Genomic DNA, 25,847 nt, shown 5'->3' with positions numbered 1-25,847 from the left:
TGTATTTGCGTGACATATAGACCAGATTTTTGAGCCTCTCCAGGGCGCGGCCATTTTGCACCGACTGGCGCGCCGCGGTGCGGGCGTTTCTTTGGGGACTGCGGGGCTGCGGCAGTTCCGCGGCCGCGCCTGCATATAGACGCGCTTCGGGCGCTAAAAAAACATTGTCGAGCATACTTCCGCTGCGTGGCTGTGTTGCAGAAAGTATTTACGTTATCAAAGCGATAACATTGACGCGTTTTAATGACATTTAGTTTGACATTCAGGTTAATTGTGCCGGCGCTTAGAACGCGCTCGTGCTTATATCGAATTCCGTCTTGGTGCTCCACCGCAAAGAAAATTTTTGTTCAATATCAAGCATTAGATGTGCGGCTAGCATGCAGTTCCAATTCCCATGCACTCTTATTCCTTCCTGCCGGCCGGCCATAAAGCCCCCCTCCACAAACAGGGCCTTCTTGTCGCCGACATTGTCAAAAGCCCCCTTGATGTCCAATGCCAGTATTATGTTTTCTCCGCTCTTGGGGACGTTCCCAAGTACTTCTTCTTTGATTTGAAGTAGTACATCTTGGGTCGATAGTTTTGCTCTGAAACCGAACATGCTGTGGGGATACAGTTCGTTGTCCTCCATGTACTGGTACCAGTGATACCAGTGATACAGTGATACCAGCGTGGTACCAGTGATAACAAACCCGAGTGCGGAGCAATGGGAGGGAGTGCTCTCCAGCGATCGTCGGGTCGACCAAGAAGGTCTGATTCGGAGAGCAAAACTGGCAGCAGCATCCAGCGGAGCCCTGGACTAAGGGCAACCGACCTTTGAGCAAGATGGACGAAGCCATCTCAAAACCGCCGAACACAATCCGAATCTAGAGCTAATAAAGTTTTCACTCATTCACTCTTGTCGCCGCGCCAGTTATCAACAAATTACCGCTGTGAGCTCAACTGAGTCGCAGCGCCAACAGAAAACAAATTTTGTCATGGTTTATGCAACCTGGTGCATAAAAACGTACTTTCGCTTAATTTATCCAAGCTTGAATAGATATGAGCAGCTAATCCAGCTTTCACTAACTCTGAGGTCCGAAGTCGCATTATTTTATTCAGGAGCTCTCGCCGCGTGTGAGAGCGTTGCGAAGCCGTTTGGCTAAGTGTGGAAAATGTAATGAAATCGCGCATAGTATTTCCCTATAAATAAGGTAGATACCGCTCCGCTGCGGTGGCTCAGTGGTTACGGCTCTCGGCTCTGGCCCAAAAGGCGCGGGTTCGATCCCGGCCGCGGCGGCCGAATTTTGATGGAGGCGAAATTCTAGAGGCCCGTGTACTGTGCGATGTCAGTGCACGTTAAAGAACCCCAGGTGGTCGAAATTTCCGGAACCCTTCACTACGGCGTCCCTCATAGCCTGAGTTGCTTTGGGACGTAAAACCTTAATAAACCAAACGAAACTAGTGTAGATACCAACAGCAGAAAGATACTATAGATAAACCTTTACCCCCCAGATCCCTCTGACATGCGTGCGGAAAAAGCAGCTGAAATCGGTAGCGGTCGTGCTTACAATCCTGTGCATGAAATGTGTTTAATGGGAACAAGAGCAAGCTCAGCGCAAGGATGCCGAACACGTACTGGTGATCGAAAACACGCGCTCCGTCGGGACAACCTAGTCTGCAGCTCGCCTATCCAGTTACTACTCCGCTGAGTCAAATCAATAGATCTACATTCTGATGCATAAAATTATCATAGATGATATCGCACGTAAAAGGCGACATCAAACGACACGACAGCGCAGAAATCTGCTTACAAGTGCCGGTTTCCAGTCCGTACACTACCTGGTCGACTACCCTCGGATGTCCCGTTAACGAGTAACTGCGCGCAAGATAACCGCAGTGCTGTCTGGAAGAGGGAAAGTGTGAGTAGTGACGCACAGCACACACCCTCATACGTTAGCTGATGAAGCACAACAACGGCAGAAGCGAACACGGAAACATGCGTTCTACGCGCGGCGCGCGCCGACAGATGGCGACTGGTGTCGAGAGTAGGAGCGCGCCCGCAGCCTGCGTGCGAGGGTAAAAAAATCTGGTCTATACAACATAAAAATCGCAACAGTTTGCTCAAATTGATATCCCTTTTTGCAGTCTTGTAACTTAATTGTTCTCACCTGCAGTATACTCAGCTCTTTTTTTGGTACGCTGTTGAGTACGAATTTTTTGCTTTTGGAAGTAGTGGTTGAGGTCATCATGTGTTGGCTCATTTGAGAGCACTATTTTGTTTTTTTTTTTACCTCATCTGGAGTTTTAGAATTTTTTTGTAAATACAGATTTTGGCCTACAAAGTAGACAAAAATTGTATGGAGCTAAATCTGGTTAGTAAAATGGGTACCTATTACCGGGGTTCCCTTGTTAGCCAGAGAGTGCTTTACAGGCCGAACACTGTGACCTGAGGCATGGTCCTGATGAATCCAAGCTCTGCAGTTCCTTTTTGTGCTGTCAGCTTCATGAGAACCTCCAGGTTATCCTGTACACTTAATTTCACTGCAGTTTTCGAGGTTGTACTGCTGTTCATTTTTCCGATCCAGCTGTACCTGTTCTACTGTGACCATACCATTGATAAAAAAAAAAGCACTTAGCGTTGCCTTCACTTCTGTGTGGCTTATTCTTTGCTTTTTCGTGCTTTTACTCATTGCAAGTGCATCAATTGTCATTTTATCCCACGACTGTGTTGAAAAATTCGTGTGTAGTAGCATGTGCACACCTTTTCATCAGGTTAGGATCTGCTGCGAGCTGTTGTGTGGTGTTGCAAACGTTTTTCTGAATGCCTTTCTGCTACTAGCGAAGGCTTTTGGGGACAGTTTTGATTATTTTGGTGCAAACTTTGTGCAGGATTAGTAACTCACATGACTAGTCTAGTGAAGCAGCGCAACGGCACAAGGCCAAAGGGAAGAAAGGGACAAACACAGCGCTGTGTTTCTCCCCTTTGGCCCTGTGCCGTTGCGCTGCTTCACTAGATATGTCAGACCAACTCGCCCACTAGTTCATGTTGTACAACTCACATGAGTTCAGTTTCGTTGTCACACGGTTGTCCAGTCACTCATTTCCCTGACAGCTCTGCTCTTTGAACGATGCTATTTGGTGTACAGTGTGAAGTTGGTTTTGTTTATGTGTACCCATTTCCTTTTCTTAACTATTCACTTCTGAAATCCATGCCACATTTTCAAAATCCCTGGTCACCCATGCTTCTTCCCTGCTTCTGCAGTCAAGCACCCAAAATTATAGTGTGATGCTTTTTTACTTAATTGCTGCTTTAATGTCCTCACAGAACCTCCTTATTGTCTCGCTATCCTGACTTCATCTTTTCATTGGCTTATAAACATCACAAACAGGTTAAAAAATTGTGAAATGGTTTCAATATAGCCAAAATTCGTGACATAAAATTTTGTCGAAAACTGCACGCAAGAGCAGCGCAGCTTAATAATTGAAGGGACGGCAACTCAGGTGGCCGTGACTAGAGAAAAGGGGAGACCTCTTCCCAAGTTTCAGCGCCTTTTCGAAGGTGATTGCGGCAATTCCTGAAGCCACGAAAAACTGAGTGCCTGTTCTTCCCCGCACAGAACTGCCAGCTTGCAACGGTGGGTGCTCCTATTCGTATTTGAGCTAGTATTTGAAAATGTCATTTTCATCTAATTTGATTATAGTAGCCAACCGATATTTCGGACCAATAATTCGGACTTGCACGATTTTTTGGACTTTACTGAGGCACTGTCAGACACTTTAGAGGAATGTGTACATATTCACGGCAGATACTTTGGATCTGTGTAGTTTTTCGGATTAAATTTCACGCTAGCAAGGCTGTGAACAGAGTCTTCGAGCCTAGAAGTTCATTTTTCATCCTTACTTAGATGCGAGCAGGTATCACCGTCTCAAACAAGCAGCCCTCTGCTGCCATGAAAGGTGCCATCAGTTAAATAAGGCCCCCCTTCCCCTTCATTAGCAATGGTCCCCCCTCCCTTCCCGGATAAATTTTCTGGTTATATAACTGCTTGATAAAGTTCTAGCCTGAAAACCAACCTTGCCAAATTTCAGTTTGTTTAGTAAAGTAGAAGGTAAGGTAAGTAGGCTGGGCACAAGCAAACTGTCACAGAACATGTAGGATCATATTGGGGAATGTGATAGCATGTACAGTCAGGCCGGAATGAAACGCGAACACGCATATGACATACATTCCTGCTTTGCAGCGAGATATTCCTTTACAACCTATTTTCGATTATGCATTTCAGTAGGCCCTTTACCCAGACACATGAATCAGGCTAGTTGTACACTTCAGCTGAAAGTAGGCAGGTAAAATATTTTGTTTTCTTGACATGCTCTGTTTGCATTTCATTCTGGCCTGACTGTACAATAGACAGAAAAAGTGGATAGACCATTGACACAGAGTTAGTTTTATTTCTCGAAACTGGTCATCATAGTATGAGTTCTCTCTGTCATTAGATGCTAAGTGTAGCAGGCCACGCTTACTGTGCTCAGAATTTTTCGAGTGCAGTGTTAAGCTGACTTATAATAAAACCTTAGTGACATTTGTCTGGTCCACTTGCTTTTCCTGCCAATGGTACATCGGAACCCTAAAGATGATATGGAGCTATAGCAAAACTGTCAAAACTGATGAATAAGCAGCAGGTGAACGACATCCATGGAGAAGTTTGAATAAATGCTGAAGCATGAAGGAAGCTTGAAAGCAGCAATTTTCTGAGAAAGTGGAGTTAACAAAAGAATTCTATAGACTAACATCATGATAAATTTCTAACTTATAGGTAAGTGGTGCTCATGAACTGCGGAGGCTAGAGTTTAGCGGAGGTGGCTGGGGGTGTCATCTGTGCTGTCGCATGCTACAGTGCATGGATCGCTTGCGTTCGCTTATCTTGCTGTTTGAGAACTACTTTTCATGTAGAGCTGTCTATAGCAAAACTTCGTGCTGGGCTGTCTAGGCTGGCTAGTTTGAACGACTGTATTTGTGAGCCAATGTAGCGCAGTTGACAGCATGTCAGACTCCACGAGAAGCTTGTGCCATTCGGAGAAACACCCAGCAGATAGAGTGCCATTTGTGGGTGTGTATGGCTTTACAGCTCATGTTCATTGTGGAGTTTTAAAAAGATTACTACTTTGAAATGACTTAACATTGCATACTTTGTCACTCTCTTCTTCAAAGTACTCGCCAACTGTTAACGAACAGCCGTCTCCATGGGTACTCTGAAATGAGAAAAATACTCCATGAAGTATTTGCATGTGTGTCTGTGGGCTGCCCTCTACCCCCAGCTGGGAATGACTTCCACATGCACGTATCGCAGTGTTTTGAAATGGTATATTGCTTTTGAAATCACATTTCATACTTGTGCATTAAGTTCTAGGATGTACTCAGCTTTTCTTCATGAATGGATGACATCATAGGCATCCTGTGAAATCAGAAAAACTGCTTTGAAAAACTTTTGTTTACATGTATTCTCAGGGGCCACAACGCCAGCTTTCACTACGAGGTATGGAAGTGCAAAAACACAAGGACACAGCAGAGAAGTGGATGGGACGAGCTCTAACTTTCAACAACTATATTGAAGCTCGCATTTCTTAAGTGAGCACTCACGTGTACGCAAAGCCTTCGCAACTGCGCTGAAAAATAAAGGGCAGGAGTGGTGGCGAGAGGGGAGACAAGGAATAAGTTAAGGCAAAAATTTTTTTTTTGCCTTTACTTATTCTTTGTCTCCCCCCTCGCCACCATCCTTGCCCTTTAGTTTTCAGTGTGATTACGAGTGAGAAGGCTTTCTGCATGTTAACTGGCATTGCCTTATTGATTGGGCAAGTTGGAGTTGCATTTCTGAGAACATGAAAGCACACAGAAATGTGTTCATAGTACCTGTTCTGTCTCCACCTTAGTCTTTGTGCACTTTTCTGTTCTTGAGAACAGTACCACACATACTGTCCGAAAATATTCACCTGCTGTCATTTCTACAGAACACCTTTTGTTTGTTTAGGTATTGATGTGCCTTAGCTGCTACAGCCAATATAGTCTGTACTATTTGCCGCCGCGGTGGCTCAGTGGTTATGGTGCTCGGCTGCTAACCAGAAAGACTCGGGTTCGATCCCGGCCGTGGCGGTTGAATTTCTTTGGGGCAGAAATTCTAAAGGACCGTGTACTGTGCGATGTCAGTGCACATTAAAGAACCCCAGGTGGTCGAAATTTCTGGAGCCCTCCACTACGGCGTCTCTCATAGCCTTAGTTGCTTTGGGACGTTAAACCCCATAAACCAACCAACCAGTCTGTACTATTTGTTAACATGCGTACCTTATCACTTGCCCATTGGAGACTGTCTCTTTTTCTTATTGCATTTTAGATGAACAGAAAATGGCTAGTTCAGGCACCACGGCTGTAATTCAGTCCCTGCATTTTACAATTAAACGCGCCTCGTAGAATGCTCTTCTCAGCTAAACTGGTGAATTGTTTGAGCTCAAATCTGCGTACAGAAAGAGCATTTTGGTCAGAAGAATTGTTTTATGCTACATCTGTTCGAGGTACTTGCCTGAATCAATAAAAAAATTTGGATATTTGTACCGTGTGTGGCGGTGACGAAATAAAACAAGCCGATATCTGGGCAATTGCACTGGTGGTGCAGTCTCCTTTGTTGGCTGTGGAGATTCGGCAAGGGGGGTGGGGGGCTTGCAGGAGGTTTGAAGACTCTTCTTTATGAAAGACTTTGAATTTAGTGGTTTTGGCCTAAGTAAGTTGTTTGTGATCATTTATAAAGCAGTTGAAAGAGCGTCTTCAAATCTCTCGCAAAAAGCACCCCACTTTTGCCAAATCTCTACGGCTGACAAATATGATGGTGCCACTGGTGCAGTCGCTCAGATAACGGCTTGTTTTGTTTCGTTGTCGCTGCAGACGATGTGATTATTTGACTTTTTGTTATCAATTCAGTCAGGCATGTACCCCAAACAACTCCGGCATAAAGCAATTCTGCTGACCAAATGCCATTTCTGTTTGAAATTTGAGCTCGAATAATTCACCAATTTAGCTGAGAGAAGCATTCTGCGGCGCACATTTAATTGCGGAACAGTCTGAAATTTGTGGACAAATTTGTCAGAAGTCTCATTTTGTTTCAACACCATTCGTATGAGACTGCAGTCTGCTAAGGGGTGCGCTTTCTGTGTGCAGGCCAATGGCTGAGCATTGCAGTGGGTGAAGCACCTGCTGCGATGCGCCCATGGCGGCGGGAAGCCCAGCTTGGAGCCCGTTGCATCCGAGCCCAGGCTTCCTGCTCAAGTGAGGCAAGGAGCACGAGAAACTCAAGCTCCGCATCCGTGCGCAGCTACAGAGCCACATGCTGAGGTAGCGCAATCTTTGCTGCTGCATGTTGCAGCTAACTGTGCCATGGTTTGAGTGGCAGCTTGGTTTGTATGCATTACGTGTATGGCTGGTCTCTGTCAGGCAGCATTGGCCAGTGAGAGTACAGAAATGGCGAGATTTGCACAGTTGTCAGCCTTTGCATTCCTTCCTCTGTGGCCTCCTACTAAAAGGGACCCTGAGGCCAACACCGTCCAATTTTTTATTTGTAAAATTTGATGGTTTGGCTCTTTGTGGCTGTATTGACATTCATTAAGTGGCAAAAGATGTATTGACTGCTGAGAAATTTGGGCTATAAAATGGAACATTTTTTCCCACCACTTAATTCACACTCCCAAAGTTGATGATGTCGTTGAGTGCATTTGGAACTCTGTGATCGCCAGCTGAAAGTTGATGTCAATGTGGTCTAGCTTCGGAGATCCACAAACAGAAAAAGAAAAGCACTTGGTTTGATCAGTTTGTTTGTGAAAGCAGCCTGTGGCGGCAGCACACTTTCTTTACCATTTATTGGCCTTTTCTGTTTTATAAAAGCTCTGTTTTCAGTGAAATCAGCATCATTATTACTAAAACATGATAACCTATCGATACAGACCAACTTCGATTTGCCATCAGTGTCCCTTTCAAACTGAATAGCCCAAATGCAGGCTGTTTGGCATACCGTATTTTCCGGCGTATGAGACGCACCCTTGTGTAAGACGCACCCGCCATATATGCAGGCTGTCATTGAAAAAGTTGGTATATAAGACGCACCCCAGTTTACCCAGTTAGGCTAGTGAGGATCAATTAAACACGCTTGTGCGACCATCACGAAATTCACCGTACCTGTGAGAAATTCTTAAGCAACGCTAAGTGGTGAAAAAAGGCAACACTCACGCCATTCCTGCCCATGTTTTAGAAAAAAAAGGAAGAAAAAATTAGAAAACTCTCCCATATGTCCATAAGAACATTTTATTTCTACTTAAAACCTTGGAAGTCATCACCTTCGGATGCGCTATCAAAAAGTTCGCCCATTTCTGGAGTCAACGCGGCTGAAACATTCTCTTCGCTCTACGTACACGGAGCAAACAAAGTTGCAAAGGGTGGCTAAAAAAAGAACGCCGGCTTGTCTTGGCTTGTCTTGACAATGGCGAGAAGCGTGATTGTCGTCATCTTTTGGCATTTCACATTACTTTTGCTTGGGGCCTCCGAAACGGTCGTGTGTTTGTGATCCCGGAAGTTGTCATCCCCGCCGTTTCATGATAAAGTTCACCTAAAAAAAGTTGCGCACGGTGGTACCCGTATTGAAGTATTAACCACAACCGCATCATTGCTAGTGATATTTTTTCGGTAAGAAAAGCTTGAAAATGAACCTGAGTAATTTCTGAACTCGCAAAAAACAATGAAAAATTCGCATATAAGACGCACCCTTGTATAGGACGCACCAGCAAGGTTTTCGAAAAAAAAGCCGGGTCTTGTGCACCGGAAAATACGGTACCTTAATTATGTGCAGTGGGTGTGAACACCTGTAAACTTTTGGTTGTCTGTTTATATTGAGTACATAAGAACATTTCTCAGTCAGTGTGGTGGTCAGGTTTGATTTAGGCCATCCAGTTAGTTCTCTGTGGAAGCTAGAAAACATCTAGTGTTATGAAGTGTTTACTATGGCTCCTTACATCAACTGTGGCATCATTGTGTCTCAGTTGCCAACCACTAATCTTTAGCCAACCACTAATCTTTATCATTGTTTTCAGTGCTTTATCATTGTTTTCAGGTTTTGAGTACATAGTTGATGCCTTATTGTGCAGCTTGTTTGAAGACGGCCTCTTCTCAGATGTGACCATCAAGTCATTGTCAGACAACTCTCCCGGTGGCCTGGTGCTGAAGGCCCACAAGGCAGTGCTTCTAGTGAGGGTGCCTGCCTTCTGGAAGCTTCTCACTGAGAGGTGTGCTGTTTCAGGGGAAGGTGCAAATGTGTTTGCTGTGCCTCTTGACAAGGATTTGCTCCGGGACTTCCTCAGGTGAGCCGCCATAGTTAAGAAAAGGAGCGTTGTTCACACTTTTGTATGTTGTGTGCACTACAGAGATCCTGAAATGGGTTTGACGTGGGTAGTTTTGTGAGGGCTATTCTTCAGGCATTACGTTGTCAGTATAGGTGTATTTTATTGTAATCCTCCTGTTGGGAAAGTGTTTTGTTACTGAGAACACACTGTTGGTCACACCTCTCTAAAGAATGTAACCCAAGTCTTTGGTCTGACCAGTGAAGATGCTGTCTGATGAGGTTGCCACGTGTGTTAAAGGCCTACTTGACCGAAAGTTGACTATGTCTAATTTTGCGCTCGATATAGTGTGCATGTTATGAACAATATTTATGTTTAATATTAGGGCTGTGAAGCGTCTAGTATTTCAGTCATAAGCGTTCAGATACTTCTGTAGCAGACGACGCAGTCCCCTAGCGGTGTGTTGGACAATTAACAAATCTGACCAGAAATGACGTACAATTGAGACACGGGCATCGTCGGCTCTCCAGTTTCAGGCGTTCCGAAGTGAGTGAGTGCCCTTTGTAAGTCCTTCTTCTGGCGCATTTCTGGCGGTTTTCACCGCGAATCTCGATGGTCTCCGGGAAAAATTAACCTCTGGCATCATGTCGACGAAGTGCGTGGCCGCGGAAAGGAATACGAGGAATGCGGAAAGCACCATGTATACCTCTCGGCCACTGTCCTTCACACCCGATCTCGAAAGATGGTGTCAACTGTCTGGAGCTCCAGTTTTAACGTGTATTCCCTTCTTTTTAAAAAAAAAATTTAACAGTAGGCGACTGACTCTTCTCTCTCACGCTAACCCCATTTATGGGCAGGGCTTTGTCAGTAGACCTCTCCTGGTCTACATCATCAAAGCACATACGTGTTTCTGGTCCAATTGGCAAAGCATGCCACGTACCAAGAGGGCTATAATTGGGAGAAGGAAGGCTGCGAGGAGTCTCTAATCAGAGTCACAAGCTAGCTTAGCTGGTTCAGAAGCTAAAGTAGACGGCTTTGCTCATCGAGCAGTGTCTTTTTGATGTCACGTTATTTACACCAGGCAGATGTCTAAGTAGAGGTCTGCTTCATCTGAAAAGGAATAAACATTCACACATTTAATTCAGGTGCAGCTGTACCTGAAACGTAATAATGCAGTCGGGCATCGAGTGTATCTGCTTCCGCGAAGACTCGCAGGCCGAGCTCAGAATCCTGGAAGGCTACACGTGCGTTACTGAAAACACCCAATTTTCTTACTGACTGCCTCACGCCATTCATACTTGAGGTCAAATACAAGAAGCTTTAGTGTTATCATCTGGCACGTTTCCACAACCTCAGCGACCTGAAGCGCATAAGTTATTTAAATGACATTATTTTCAACCGAGAGCAACAAATAATTTTGATTATATGTTCTGCATTATTACTCAGTCGATGCAGATACACTGCCTACCAGCAATTTGCATGGTGGCTGTATGGTCAGCTGGGGTCCGGCAACCATGTCGTTCTGCCTAGCTGTGTGGTTGAAGATTATAACTTTTTCATCCCTGCAGTACACAGGCTTTAAATGGCTCTCTGTAAATACATTAATGAACACAGCGCATAAGTCTATGCTCATTTGTAACCGGTATGCATTTTGCAACGCGCAGCAGCTTGCCTGGCCGAGGCGCACAAAGATGAACAAGCCCACCATCAGCACCGCATTGACACCACAGTCCTCGTAGAGAAAAATATATATTTATTTCGTTAACACAAATTTTGCTTCTGGTAGATTCTTTCACTTTACACTATGCTTAATTCTCTAGAGCTCCCTTTTTGGACATCCAGCTGTTTTTTATTGATTTACCTTGTACCTGCTCCAAATTTTTTTGCACAGGCAGAAATACCTTTCTACGGGGGATAAAAAATGAGAAGGGAAAGGAGAAGGCAGGTCATTTTTTTTTATCAAGACAATAACCATATTGCACACATAGCATAGCGCATGTGTGCTTTTGGCATGCGGGCCCGCTCAAAAATAGTGACTTGATTAGTACAAGCACTTTTTCTACTTGGCCTCCATTTGAACATGCCTCCTTCCTTCGCGGTGTCCAAACTTTGCACAAGCTGTAATCGAATACTACCAGGCAAACAACGCTCACTAGCATAGCGGCGCGATCATCTTCACTGAGGTTGAACGAGGAGTTTTCTAGTCTACCACAGCAAATAGAACACATTTAAAACTTTTGCAGCAAAAGCTACGCTAGGCTAGCAGAAGTGCATTTCGCGGTGCCTGCCAAAGGCTGCTATTGCGCATGCGCCGTTGCCAAGGCAACCAGTACCATGGCAACCATGGCGCCGCAGCCGCTGTGCCGCACTGCACATGCGCAGAGTTGCGCCGCGCAGCTGGGATATAAGCTGGAAGCGATGCGCTCGCTCCTTAGACACGCACCATAGAAGAAGGAGAGCGGCCGTGCTCGTCACGGCAGCAGTACAGGCTGCGTGACATTGAGTCTTCCGATCCAGAAGTCATCGCATGGTGCAAGGCAGGCCAACAGCATGATAATGAAACGAGAAAAGCTAAGCGATCGGCCGAGACGTCCAAAAAACGAGAGGAACGTCTCGCTAAGAGACGCCGCCAAGCTGCTTAACGACGGTGGCGTGTTGCTACCGAAATGTCAGGAGACAGGAGACAAAATTGCTTTTGCTGTGTATATCCTGGCCTAGCTGAGCTAAGCCACTGCCAGTTTTTTCTGGGGCGTTTCATTCCATGTATGATGCAAGTTATGTAATTTAATATATGTTTTTCCATATATAACTACCATTTATTGAGCAAAGTGCTGTACACGCTACCGCTACCAGTGCTTTGCACGAGCTGCATCGAGCAGACGCTCTGAACCTGTATGGACTCCTGTCTTAAACATGCATCGCTTCCAGCGGGTGGTAATGACGCCCATTTTTCCTGTTTCGGTATTGAAAACTCCGAATTTTGTGTACCGTTGGCAACTTAACTGCTTGAAACTGTAACGTAATGTTTTGTGGTTAACATAATCCGGGGGTGTACTACGAAAAAAACGTTTTTATGGTTTGCAAAATTTTGGTCAAGTAGGCCTTTAATGTGATCCAGGATCCTGGAAGCCGGTACTCTTGGGATTGAGAGGAGTGGAAAGGGTGTGTTACTTGAGAGCTTGAGTGTACACTGCAGCATGTAAATGTGGCCACGTCAACAAAATACATTTATTGCCGAGCTCTAAACTCGTAAGTATCTCTATCATGCATAGTTTTGTATGCACAAAAAGAATGCAGAACTAAACGTTAACAAATGTAAAATGATGCACCTCCCTCAACAAAGCGAGAACGCCTATGTGTACACACTCAATAAACTCTGTTTCAGCCCGTGTCATCATGCAGACAACTTGGCACAACCATTTCTTCTACTTTAAATTTGAAAGCTCATCCTGACCAAATCAGTGAAAGTGGCAGTGCGAAAGAAATGGGGATGAAGATGTAGAAACATGGGCGACAGGACAAGCGCTGCACTACCAGCTTAATTTTATTGAAAAAATGGGCCACATCTTAAACATTCGAGTGCATCACAAGTCAGGTTATCGATGCAACCATGAAAGTGCATCCAGCACCAAGACAAATCTCCTTTCAGGATGGCGCCATCCAATGATTACATTTCTTTCGTGGTTTTACTTAGTTCCTTTTCCACCTGACACTGCTTTTGTGCAACTAAATGACTAGACCTTTGCTTGTTGGCTCTTTTGTTGTTGATTTTTTTGTTTGTTTTTGTGGTTAATCTGTCTCTGCTTTTGCTCTGATGTAAAGACTCGTTCTGCCCGTGCTTTGGTCGTTTCTTCCGCTTTTAGAGGTATGCCCTCACGTGGTTGCCTGTATCTAGCCTCCAGTGATAATGAGAATGAATGTTGTGTTGCTGCTAGATGCGCATTCATAGTTTTATCAATAACCTGACTTGTGATGCACTCGAACGTTTAAGATCTGGATTGTTTTTCAATAAAATTAAGCGGGTAGTTCAGCGCTTGTCCTGTCGCCCGTGTTTCTACATCTTCATCCCCGTTTCTTTCGCACTGCCATTTTCCATGATTTGGTCAGGATGAGCTTTTCAATTTAAAGTAGAAGAAATGGTTGTGCCAAGTTGTCTGTATGATGGCACGGGCTAAAAAAGATAGTACTGAGTGTGTACACAGAGGCATTTTTGCTTTCTTGAGAGAGGTGAATTTTTTTCATTTGTGAACGCTTAGTTCTGCATGCTTTTCGTGCATACGGAACTATGCATGATGTAGTAATTTTTATTTCTAGTAGCTCATTACTTGTAATGTTACCCTGTGGCAAAAGTTTGCAATAAAAACGAACTGCGTCTTTGTCTCCTTGGGCAGTTCATGGGTGACATCTCGTTGCAAGTTCTGCAGAAATAATGCAGCTTTATTTGGCTGCAATTTGTGTACTAATTGCTAAATTACATGGATTCGGACAAATGCCCATTTTTGTTCATTTCCATATTCAGTGTGGCCATATCAGAATGTGAGAGGCATGCTATGTTGATTAAGAGTCATTTAAGTGTTATATGGGAGAAGAGATGTGAAGAAAACTGAGTTCAGGGGCACGATGGTGGCTGCTGTGTTGTCTGTGCTATGAGTCTTTGTGGGGATTTATTTCATGGGCTTTGCTTTCCTGAATCATGTCAGCTGCAAAATCCAAGGTTGTGTGCTGCCTGGTTGTGTGCTGCCAGGTTACATATTTTGCCTGTACTTTGAGTTCATTCTTTGTGAGGCCAATACCTTGTAGTCGTACTCTCAATGCAGTGCCTAAAAGCGGGCAGTGTGGGAACAATAAAGGCTATTGTAACTATGTTAACCAGAGACACGGACTGGAAATGAAAATTTTAATTATAAAAAATATCATAATGAAATTGGGTGTGCTTATGTGTTTCTTCCTGTTTTCAAAAATATAATTAGTTTCAGTGTATCTCAGTAGTTCCCATAGTATATGAAAATAATTGAAGCATAATTACCTGAATTCTTACGGGTCATTAAGACACTTTCAACATTTTTTGGTTTCAATTGAAATGAAGCCGTAGGCAAAGACCTGCCATCTGGAGCTATGCTAATTATACTGTTTTTGAGGTGCATCATCATATAAAAATGTTCAGTTATGTCCAAGCACCATAATTATGAAATATAGTTAGGTTACATGGTTCACAAAATAATAATGTTCGACTCAGCCAAAAAAAAAAAGCATAGCTCCACAGTTTACTTCTTTCTGCTTTCAACGATATAAGAATATTTGAAATTGCACGTTAAAAACATAAAAACTTCCGTAAGGCTAGTCACGATGGCAAAAATCATGAAGCTGAGAAAATCTCATTTGAAGTGCGTGTGCCAGCTATTTGGAGGTCGTTGTAGAGGCCTGAAAAAACAGCAGAATGGGGACACTCCAGTAATATTTCGCAGTAGTGAGGAATACCAGGATGTGGGGGAGGGGCCCAGTTTTCAAACAAAACTAAGATGGTGGCCATCGGGAACGTGGTCATGAGAAGCTACAAGCGCGAAGTTCTGTCACATTTCGCTCCGAAATCACAATTTCCACTCTTCGTAGGCGGAGAATATGCAATTGCCTTAAACCTTTTTGTGCGGGTGCTTTGCCATTTTTGCAACATCGAAATTTTCACATTTTTTTATCATTTCAAGACCTGCGTCTCCCCTTAAAGTTGTGGGCATGAACAGAATCTTTATGACATGCTTTCTGATATTGTAGCACTTTGGTTCTCAGTGAAAATTAACACCGTGTGATCTGTGCAAATGCAGTACAAAGCAGCAGGGGGAGTGGGTACCGCTGGTTGCCTGTGTGTTCTGTCACACTAGATCTGCTACAGCTGCTTTTGCTACTTCACTCGTGTGGTGTGCATTGCAGGCTAATATTCCTTAAGAGCGTTGAGCTTAGAATACAGATACCAGGACTACGTAGTGTCACCTTTGGGATGAGGAAGAAGGAAGGAAGAAAACTGTTTTTTTTTATAGTTGGTTATATGTGAATTCAGCTCTAACAGACAAGCACACAAAGGGAAGGGCTTGTCCTAGTGTCTGTCCGTACTTGTGCTTGTCCCATTATGCTGTTCCCTTTGTGTGCTGTTCCATTTCCACTGAACTGACACAAAGTGACGAAGGGAGTAAAAAATTGGTTCTTAAGGACCTGTCTACCGATTTAAAGGGGAAAAAATAGTGCACACGAGAAGACGGGACAAGCGAGGAGACACAGACAAGCGCTTGTCCCGTCTTCTCGTGTGCGCTATTTTTTCCCTTAAGTATGTCTGACCAACATGCCCAAGCCTCATCTCTTTTGAAATGTCTACCGATGTTCTTATTTGTGCAAATATGTCTGATTACTGAAGCAACCACTTAACATCCCGTTCATGTTGGGGGCTGGTGCAGTGATTGATTGATTTTTTCTCTTGTCTGGCATTTCATCCAGGAGCGTGTACTCCGATGATGACATTCGAAAGAAGGAGCATGATATTCTTCGAGCCCTCCGCTCCCAGGATGATCCTGCCTCGACAGATGATGAAGATGGTGGCGATGATGATTTTCAGGACATGACTGGCGAGACTGACACCAGGGAGGGAACTCAGGAAGTAATCGAGAGCGGCTCAGCCAATGAACCAGGTGGGGACAATGACGGCGTGTTTACTGGGTCACTTGAGCAGACGGGGGCTGAGGACTCTCTAGAGAATTTCCGCTCATGCTTTGTGAATGACAATGACGCCAACTGTAGTGAGAACCGTGATGCAACAGCTGGAAATGTAGAAGAACCTCTAGACAGCCTATGCGATAACACCCAAGTGTACGAGGAAAGCCAAGCCTGCGATGACGTCTCAGACAACCGGGACGAGTGCTCCGTGAGCATGAGCAACAGCATGGTGCGGAGTGGAACATTTGATCTGCAGAGCCAGATGCCGCTCGAGGCAGCCATTGAAAAGTGGAATGGGGAAGAGACAGCAGCGATAATGGGTGTGCAGGAGCATGAGGAGCAACAGCATAGCAACAAATCCACAATTGTAGAGGAGTGCAATAAAGCAGGCTTGAAAGTCTCCACAGAGCAGGATGGAAAGTCTCTGGCACCAATGCCTGCATTCTTCCTGCACGAGAAATCTCCTGCTCCTATGCCAGTGTCATACCAATGCCTTCCGAGATCACCTAAGGTCGGTGGGCAACTTGGCGAGAAGAAGAGAGGCTCTTGTGTTGCTTTTGGGATGAATGATTCTGGCTTCATGTCCCAGAACACATCTGTTACTGAGGCAGTGGCGTACGACAGCCTTAATGATGTGGGGGAAGTGCCCTCGCAGGGTGCTGCTGACCAAGCTGAACTGGGGTCAAACCAGGAGCGTCGGGCATCGGGTGCGCTGTTCCCCTTCTACATCGACATAAACAAGACAAAACCAGAAGAAACTCAAGCACAGCAGCACAGGGAGCCGTCAAACCAAGGTTCGTCTCTGTACATGTACATAGATGCTGGTGGAGATGCTAGTGCAGGCCAGGCCCAGAAAAGGTCACCAGCAAGCAAGCCCAAAGGAGATAGTGATTCGTCCAAACGACCTCAGTCATGCTACATGTACATTGACTTCAATACAGTTCACCACGATGACTCTCATCCTGATGAGAAGCCATCCTCTCGCACAATGCCATGCACCTTGTCACTGTCGATGTTCATTGACATCAATGATGACCACAGTGAAAGTGTTGTCTGTGCCCACGAAGCGTATAGTAACTACCAGGGAAAGCCTGCAAAGGATGGTGCAAACACTGTAGAGAGGCAGCGAAGCATTGTTGAACACCGCATGTGGGAACACTTTGAGCGTGAAGAGATATTGGTTGTGTCGGAGGAGATCCCAGCTACGGAACAGCCTACTACTAGAATTGCACCCTGTCCCACTGCTGAAGGGGACGTCTCCTCACCAAAGAGGGTGTCGACATGCCAATCAAGGTTCCAGCCTCCCGAAGTCTGCTTGCTGCCAATGAGCCCGATTCTCAGGCGCAAGGCAAAGCCAGAGCCTGTGAAACCAGCACCCAGGGCATTGCCCGTGAAGTCGTCAACACGGCCCCAGGATGTGGATGCCATGACATTCCACAGGTCTGAGGTGTGCGATGGCGAGGACAGTGATTCCCTAGAGCATGAGAGTGACCGGGAAGGTGATGTGCCTAAAAAGGACGCGTCTTCAAAAGCTGAGGTGTTGCCATCAGCAGGACCAGTGTCATCAACAGTACTGCCCAAGAAACCAGAATTGGAAGTCCTTGTGACTAAGGCTGATACCAGTGTGGTTCAAGAGTCTCCTGCAGTCGTGCCCAGGGAAACTATACCAAGGGTGCGTACATGCCTCAGATAGTATAGCCCCTTCATGCACTGTGTTTGCATTTGTACAAGTGACCTGAGCACTGTCAGATCCTCCTCTACAAGGCATAATCTCCGCTGGTGTGTGCACTGAAAGAAAGTGCTGAGACTGTATGTGTAAAATGTTTAGTATAACCATTTCAAGACAGGCATGCAACATTAACTAAAAAGTTGTGTTTAAGGTAACCACCCCCCACGTTTTTTAATAGCTCTGGTTTGGATTTGATGAGTGCACATTTTATTTTGTTCATTGTTTTAATCGAAACAGTGAACGACTTTTGCAAGGCTATAGATGAACGTCAGCAGGTAGATGTGGTCTGTGTAGACTTCTCGAAGGCTTTCGATAAAGTTCCGCATCATAAGCTTCTTTTTAAACTACGCAGATTAGGAATCGCTGAAAATATAGTACTATGGATTCAGGCCTATCTAAGTAACCGCTGTCAAGTCGTCAAAATAGAAAGTGCAGTATCGAATAGGCATGAAGTTCTGTCGGGGGTGCCACAGGGCTCCGTTTTAGGTCCGCTTTTGTTTTTATTGTATATAAATGATATTTCTGCTATTGTCGAATCGCCTGTCAGAATGAAAATTTTTGCCGATGATTGTTTAATTTACTCTCCTGTGGCTTCCCCGGCAGATCAGATGAACATAAATAGATGTCTTCAGTCATTAAACTCATGGTGCCTGAAATGGGGTATGGAAATAAACTACCAAAAATCTAATTACATGTAAGTAACAAGGAAGCAGAATGTTATGATGTTTCGATACAATATCGGTGAAAATTCCTTAGATCAAGTAAAGTGTCTCAAGTACTTGGGAGTGACATTAACAAATAATCTTGACTGGCGCACCCATATTGAAAATGTCTATTTAAAAGCCTACCAGAAGGTCTGTTTCCTGAGGAGGAAGTTGCCGAATGCGACTAGAGAAATTAAATTGATTGCGTACAAGACGTTCGTGCGGCCAATCATAGAGTACGCAAGTGCAGTGTGGAGTCCTCATCAAAAGGGTTTAAAACGGAAACTGGAAAGATTGCAAAGGATGTCAGCACGTTTTATATGCTCTAAATACCGCCGCACTGATTCAGTCACAGCAATGCTAAAAGAGTGTCAGTTAGAATCACTAGAAGTAAGAAGACTAAAGCAGAAATTGAAACTTTTTTTTCTGATAATGAATGATAAAGTCAAAGTTAATAAACATCACTATGTTACACCTCCCCTGAAGTGTTGCCCTCGGAAAAATCACAGTAAGGTATTACAACCTATTATTACACGTACTGATGTCTATCGCTACTCCTTTTTTCCCGATGCTGTAGAAATTTGGAATCAACTACCAAGTGACGTTGTGGACCAAACAGATGTAGACAAATTTGTGATAGGTGTGAACGCGTTCCTGGAAGATTGCTGTGCAAATCTGTAATTCTGTGCATTTGAGTGTTTCTTTTTTTAGCGAAGAGAATTGCACTTGTGTCTGTATATGTTTCCCTCCCTGTAATGACCCTCATGCAGAGGGTGAACAGTATGAATAAATAAATAAATAAAAAAAAATCTTTGGAGCTTATATGGGTGCACAATGTGCATTTTGCAACACAGGCCATTAGCATGATGCTGGTGACTGAGGCATGATGCTGGTGACCAAAGGGTCCACCACCTTATCCAAGCACAGGAGCTCAGACCTGACTAATCCAACTAAAGCACTTCTTTCTCTGTAAATTACTGCATAAAGTGTCAGGTTTAAAAGAATGAACACAGAGTTCAAATTTTGTTTGATACCACTTCTGGGATGCTGATTCTGGGGATGCCTAACCTTGTCTGCATTTTCAGTGTGGTATACTTCTGACCTCCTCCTGCTCTTCAGTGTTTGATGGGAAGTGAATCAGGGACATTCTAATTGATGGATTGGCATCGGAGAGCAGCTCACAAGGTGGTGAACACTATGCTGGTGACACTTTTACGTGATATCAAGTCCTGGTGTAAAATATGCTTTATGAGTGTTTCCAAGGGTGACATCAAGGGCTAGCATTTATTAAATAGTTGCAGATATCCTTGCAGTGATAGGTTAACAAAAAATTGATCCATATCTTAGTGTAATGTAATTAGTGTAACCATTTGCGGAGTGTTTTGTGGGTGCCCTGGTATCCTTGCTTCTTTCCTTATGTGCTGCCTATGCCTACCGCAGCCTCCCTTCTCTCCTGGAGATGGGGATGATGATTCAGAGACTGTGTACTCGGAGGTCTCTGAAGTGAGCTGCCTGTCAAGCATCGACAAGAGGATGCAGGAGTCAGGCTGCAGCCCAGAGAGGCTGGGTGCCTGCTCCAAGTTGGGGGACGACCTGCTCAGGATGTTCATTGGCCAGGTGGAGACGGACATCACAATTCGCGTAGAAGGCAAGGACATCGGGGCAAACAGGTATGAACACTCATCGACAAACTGTCACCTACTGCACAGGCAATGCACTGCTTAATGTGAGAAGTTGGAGTAGTTTTTGAGGTTAAAAAAAGGATGTACTGGCTCTCATTTACAGAAGTGATGGAATTTGAACAGTCATGTGCCTTGCTGACGTGGACCTCAGTGGGTACTTAAAATTATCTGAAACATGCTGTGAAGACTGTTGAAAGGGCTGTAAGGGTGACTCGCATTGTATGTTCTCATGATCTCCTAGCCACAGCATTTGTTGGACAAGCTTTGGCTGGAGGTGTGCTTGCCTCACTAGTTTACCACTTATCATAGGCTTAAAAATTGTAATAAAAATATGAATGGGGTGAGAGGTAAATTGTCTCGCATCATGCACTGCCTGGCATATTGCACCATGCACTGTCTTGTATTTTGCCTTTCCTGTAGAACGAGCAGGCTTTCCCAATAGGACCTGCCAGCTTTCGTTAAATGGGATCCCCATATGGCAATGGGACTTGCTTAAATTCTTCAAGATGAACTTGAGGGCTGAGCTTGTGGAAAGTGGTCTAAGCTGAAAGCTTTTTCAGCAGGATCAGTGATGCTATTGTTGTTGTTTTCCATCTTGCTTTCCTTGCTGTTTTGTTGAGAGCTGAAGATGAAGAGCTTAGGTCATTCCTAAGCTTCTTGGACTTCTGCAAGTGCCAGGCAGTGTTTTCTTCATAATGCACATTCAGACCGTAATGCTTATAGCCTGAGTGGTGAGCACAGAAGACCAGGCAGAAATAGTAGAGAGTTTACGAATAAGTACAGTGTAGAGTATAGAATTTAAAGCTTCAAGATGTATGCAGGAAATTTGATACAGTTGAACTGCTCATTAACGAAAGCCCTCAAGAGCGAAATTCTCGCGGCAACGAAAAAATCTTGTGCCGCCAGCAAACTTCCATAGAGTTCAATGCATTTCCACCCTCTCAGCAGCAAAGGGTTTTTAAAAAGCAGTCCCGCAATAATAAAAGTTTGAGGTAGTGATCTGCAACATTTTTTTCGGCTCATCAGCCAGTTGGGAACGGATAAGTACCAAAACTGCAGCAGCACACTCATCCGACAAGTCAGGCACATACGTTTCTGCCAGCAAGCATCAGCGCGGTCATTGCTGTTTACACTAGGTTACTTATTTTTTTTTAGCTTAAAGCAGCTTTTTGCTAGGCTGTCTGATGGCAACTATGCAGGCACGTGACGCTTCATGTGACGACACCGCTGGTCATCTGGCAGTTTTTTTTCCTCCTTGCTGGCCGTTGACACTGCCCACTACCACGCTATCTTGCCGTGTGCCGCGTGTACGCTGAAACGCTGAAATCGCCTGTGTCTTGCTTTCGTCCAATGTTTTGTTCGGCGTGTCAGAAAGATTCTGCCTCCTGTTAAAAAGCACAAGTTCTTGGTGCTGCAGGAAAAGTCTGCAGTCATCGCCGAAGCTGCAAAAGGGAGAAAGAAGTCTGATATTGCAGAGGAGTTCAGTATCCAGTGCAGCTCACTTTTTACTATTCTGAAATCCAAAAGCAGCATCATAGAGGCACTTAGGCCGGCGTGTGCGTGCAGCACAAGACTGTGGCAACGCCGGTCTGCGAAGACGTCGATAAGGCCGTATTCCAGTGGTTCCTCGACACGAAAGAGAACACGCTGCCTTTGTATGGAAGCCTTCTGCAGCAGAAGGCTATTCACATCGCGTGCATTCTGGGGCACAACAACTTTAAAGCGAGTGCTGGATGGCTAAGCCAATTCAAAGCATGGCACTGCATCGTTCACCAAGGTGTTGTCGGGGGAGCCTGTGAGCGTCACGGTGAAGCAGCATCACCCTGGATGCAAGAAAGTTACGAAAGCATAATGGACAAATGCAAGTCCTCCGAAATTTATAATGTGGATGAAACTGGCTTTTTCTACAAAATGTTGCCATCAAAAACGCTTGACCTGAGGGGACAAAAATGTCATGGCGGTAAGCTGAGCAAAAAGCGGGTGACCATTCTTTTGCATTCAAACATGGACGGATCCGACAAGCGTCTTCTCCTCGTGATCAGCCAGAGCACGACGCCACAGTGCTTTAAAGGTAACCGAAGGCTTCTGGTTGAGTACACTGCTAATCAGAAAGCTTGGATGACACGCACAGTATTCTCCAGCTGGCTGGAAGCCTTTGATGCAGATATGCCAAAGCAGGGCAGATCCATCTGCCTTTTTTTGGATAACTGCAGTGCCCACCACATCGAAGACTTCCTGATGACTGTCCACTTGATTTTTTTTCCCCCCCAAATGCACATCCGTTATCCAGCCTCTCGACCAAAGGGTTATTAAGAGTGTCAAGTCTGTGTACCAGGGGAGACTCATCCGGCGGATGTTGAAGTGGCCCACGGAAATTGATCTTTTCATGTAGTATTTTGCTGGTACATTTTGCACTGCCCTGAGCCATTAGATGGAGTCCTAGTAGCAATTGGGTGGCCTTTGAAGGCATACACTACAGATAGATTTATAGTGCTGGCATTTTCCTGTAGCAGGTGCCTCTGGCAATAGAGAGGTGAAGCTGATGTGGCTTCATTAAGCCCACCAGTTTAATTAGTCTATTGCATTGTTTTTTTTCCTTGCAGGTTCATTTTGGCCTCGCGGTCTGACTATTTCTCGCTCATTCTGAGGGAAGATTTTGCTGCCGAGGAGACCGAGGTCATCAGCATGGATGGGTGAGAAAGGCTTGTGTTCTTATCCTTTTTTCACGCAGCTTTTAGCGCAAGTTTCTCTTACTTGAGAAACTTGGGCTTTCAACAAGTGAGCCTATCATCTCTGATAGGCTGGCTGCTACTGTGCACTCTGAGAGATTTGGTACTCCAGCCAGTGGCCGCGTCGCCGTGGTGTGTGGCGTACGTGCGAGAAGCAGTCATGTTTGCATCTCCAGGCGATGTTTATCTGCCTGAATGCTGAATTTTTTGGTCAGGTGGGTTCACCTGAGGTGTGCCAGGTGTTCCGACAGCTGCGCAAAGCAGAGGGCGCTGGATTTTTTGTATCTTGGAAAGATGAAAAGGTCCCCAATAGAGAGTGCAGGGGCTGGTCACGAGAGGCAGCTGAAGAAGCCTTATTCAGCATATTTAGCCGTCATGTCCTTGTAATCAGTGTACGTTGGCAAATGGTGAATTTTTAAGGTCTGAAGCTCCGAAAAGCCTTCTATGTGCCATTCAGCTTTGAGGGAGGCTCTTAAACTGCCAACAAAAGGAGGTGGTTAGATTCGCCTTTGAGCTGCTTCGTCGAGCCATCTTTACAGCAATTTCTGCCCAGTGTAAGGTTGCGGGTGAAGAACTGTGTGAAGTTTTGTTCTTATATTCAGGAGTCCACAGTGCGTGTGTTCTTGATGCATGTATTCTCTCCCAATCCCTCAAGTTGCCCTAGTAGCGATGGTGCTTTCTCTATTTTGTTGAATTAGAAAGCATGGCTATGAAACTGGAAATGTAAAATAATTCCTTATTTTTTGTTGTAGAATGGTCTTTGACCATTACACCTTAGCAACATTTCATTTATGCTGAAGCATCACTCTTGGCTTAATCAGTATTTTAAAAAATAAAAAACGGCCATCTAGTGTTTACCCGTGAATTAGCGTGTTCGGTCCTGAGGGAATTAGAAAATATCAGAATAGAGCAGAACTGCGGGGCTAAAAATTAGCATGCATATGCATGCATAGCAAGTAATATTCAGCAGTCTAGCAAGAGAACAGCAGTTTGCAATTGGTGACGAGGTGCTGGAAGTAGTAAGAGAATATGTCTATTTCGGGCAGGTAGTGACAGCTGATCCGGATCATGAGAAGGAAATAACTAGAAGAATAAGAATGAGGTGGTGCACATATGGCAGGTTTTCTCAAATCATGATGGACAGTTGACCAATATCCCTCAAGAGAAAAGTATACAACACCTGTATCTTACCGGTACTCACCTATGGGGCAGAAACGTGGAAGCTAACAAAGAGGGTTCAGCTTAAGGTAAGGACAACGCAGCGAGCTATGGAAAGAAAAATGATAGGTGTAACGTTGAGAGATCGGAGGCGGTCGGAGTGGGTGAGGAAACAAACGCGGGTTAATGACATCCTAGTTGAAATCAAGAGGAAGAAGTGGGCTTGGGCAGGGCATGTAATGCGAAGGCAAGATAACCGCTGGTCCTTAAGAGTAACGGTGTGGATTCCAAGAGAAGGCAAGCGTAGCAGGGGGTGGCAGAAAGTTAGGTGGGTAGATGAGATTAAGAAATTTGCGGGAATACGGTGGCCACAACTGGTGAAGGACAGGGTTAATTGGAGAGACATGGGAGGGGCCTTTGCCCTGCAGTGGGCGTAGTCAGGCTGGTAATGATGATGATGGTGGTCATTTTTAGGGTAGAAGCATGAAAACGAAATAGACAACAAACATTCTATGGCATGGCTAGTGGATGCCTAGATGGATGTGCGAAAATTAACACTGCAAAAGGAGATGGCAGGAAGTGTAAGCACTGTATGAAGGCGCTCAAACACGTGCATCGCTATGCATAGAAATGTTCTGCTGGCAAAATGAGCAAAAGTGACTGTCAAGCATGTTTTCATCATCGCCTGCAACGTTTTAAGCATGAAGGTTCGAGTAACAAGCGCAGCATCGCTGTCGCTTTCACCCCACTGTATGCAGCAACTACACACCCTCTCAGCACTGCATCAGCTGCGATTAGGACTGCGCCCCTGAAAACTCTGTCATGGCGCCTCTGTTTCCTTTAACCGACCAAAATAAATGCATGGCGAAAAGCTGCTGTGACTGGGTCTAATGCCAGTCAAGGCACCAAATAAGGTGTGCTGTCATGCAGATGCCGCCACGAAAGACTACTACCAAGATGGCACTTGTCTGCTTCCACTAAACACGTGCATGCACAGTAGGCTTTGTAAAATTGGCCTGTTATCTTGTTGCTGAAGCTCTGGCACATGTCTAACAACTTCTGGTAGTCAAATTTTTGTCGAGTGTCCATTTGATCTGTTCAGTTTCGTTGACCATTAGCATTTCCACATAAGTTGATGCGCTGTGGTGGCGCAGTGGTTAAGGCATTCTGCTACTGAGCAAACATGAGGTTGTAAGATAAATTCTGGCCACATTTTGATGGGAGCAAAATTGAAAAATTCCTGTGTTCTGTGCAATCACTTTAAAAGCCCCTTGGTGGTTGAAGTAAATCCATGACCCTTCATTATGACATCTCTCGGGGCCTGTATGCCACTTTGGGATGATAAATTGCACATATGAACCAAATATGCGTAGTTGACATGCTGCACTAGCTTATTGTGTAGACTGCTCTTGTGGTATTTAAAGGAGTATAGACACCATATTTTTGCTTGTGTGTTTTCGTTCAAATGATGTGTTAGATGTTAGTACACATATATCATCCTGTGGTAATTGCCTACAACTGCTATATAATTTATATTTTAATTTCTTCTTGATGCTTTCGGTTTCATCAGCCGAACAATGGCAGTGACGTATAGTTGGTGTTTAGGACACGTGAGCCATGAAAAAGCGGCTGTGTAGTTGCCAATGTGTTGTTTTTGTCGTTCCAAATCTTGAAGCAGGCTGGCTTAAGGGTTGTAGTGAATTAAAACTACGTAGTGACTCGCGTGACCTAAACTGCAACCATGTCACTGCCTTTGTTTGGTTGATGAAACCGAAACAGCATAAGAGAAGAAATTCAA

At 44.7% G+C, this 25,847-nt stretch overlaps 1 protein-coding gene across 1 annotated transcript in view; it reads left to right on the top strand.

The window, feature by feature from the left end:
• The window catches only part of LOC149357467 (uncharacterized), a 49,502-nt gene that overhangs the window by 4,655 nt on the left and 19,000 nt on the right, over positions 1-25,847 (top strand). Inside the window, exons 2-6 of the mRNA XM_089584706.1 lie at positions 7,184-7,357; positions 9,157-9,369; positions 15,832-17,719; positions 19,921-20,150; positions 22,766-22,855. Of these exons, the coding sequence (XP_089440832.1) occupies positions 7,350-7,357; positions 9,157-9,369; positions 15,832-17,719; positions 19,921-20,150; positions 22,766-22,855 (2,429 nt within the window). The 5' untranslated portion in view covers positions 7,184-7,349. The remainder of the gene's footprint in view (positions 1-7,183; positions 7,358-9,156; positions 9,370-15,831; positions 17,720-19,920; positions 20,151-22,765; positions 22,856-25,847) is intronic.

Source organism: Amblyomma mixtum, chromosome 3 (assembly GCF_055824585.1).
Source record: "Amblyomma mixtum isolate Tamu chromosome 3, ASM5582458v1, whole genome shotgun sequence".
Lineage (NCBI taxonomy): Eukaryota > Metazoa > Arthropoda > Arachnida > Ixodida > Ixodidae > Amblyomma > Amblyomma mixtum.
This window is presented reverse-complemented; position numbering and strand designations above follow the sequence as displayed.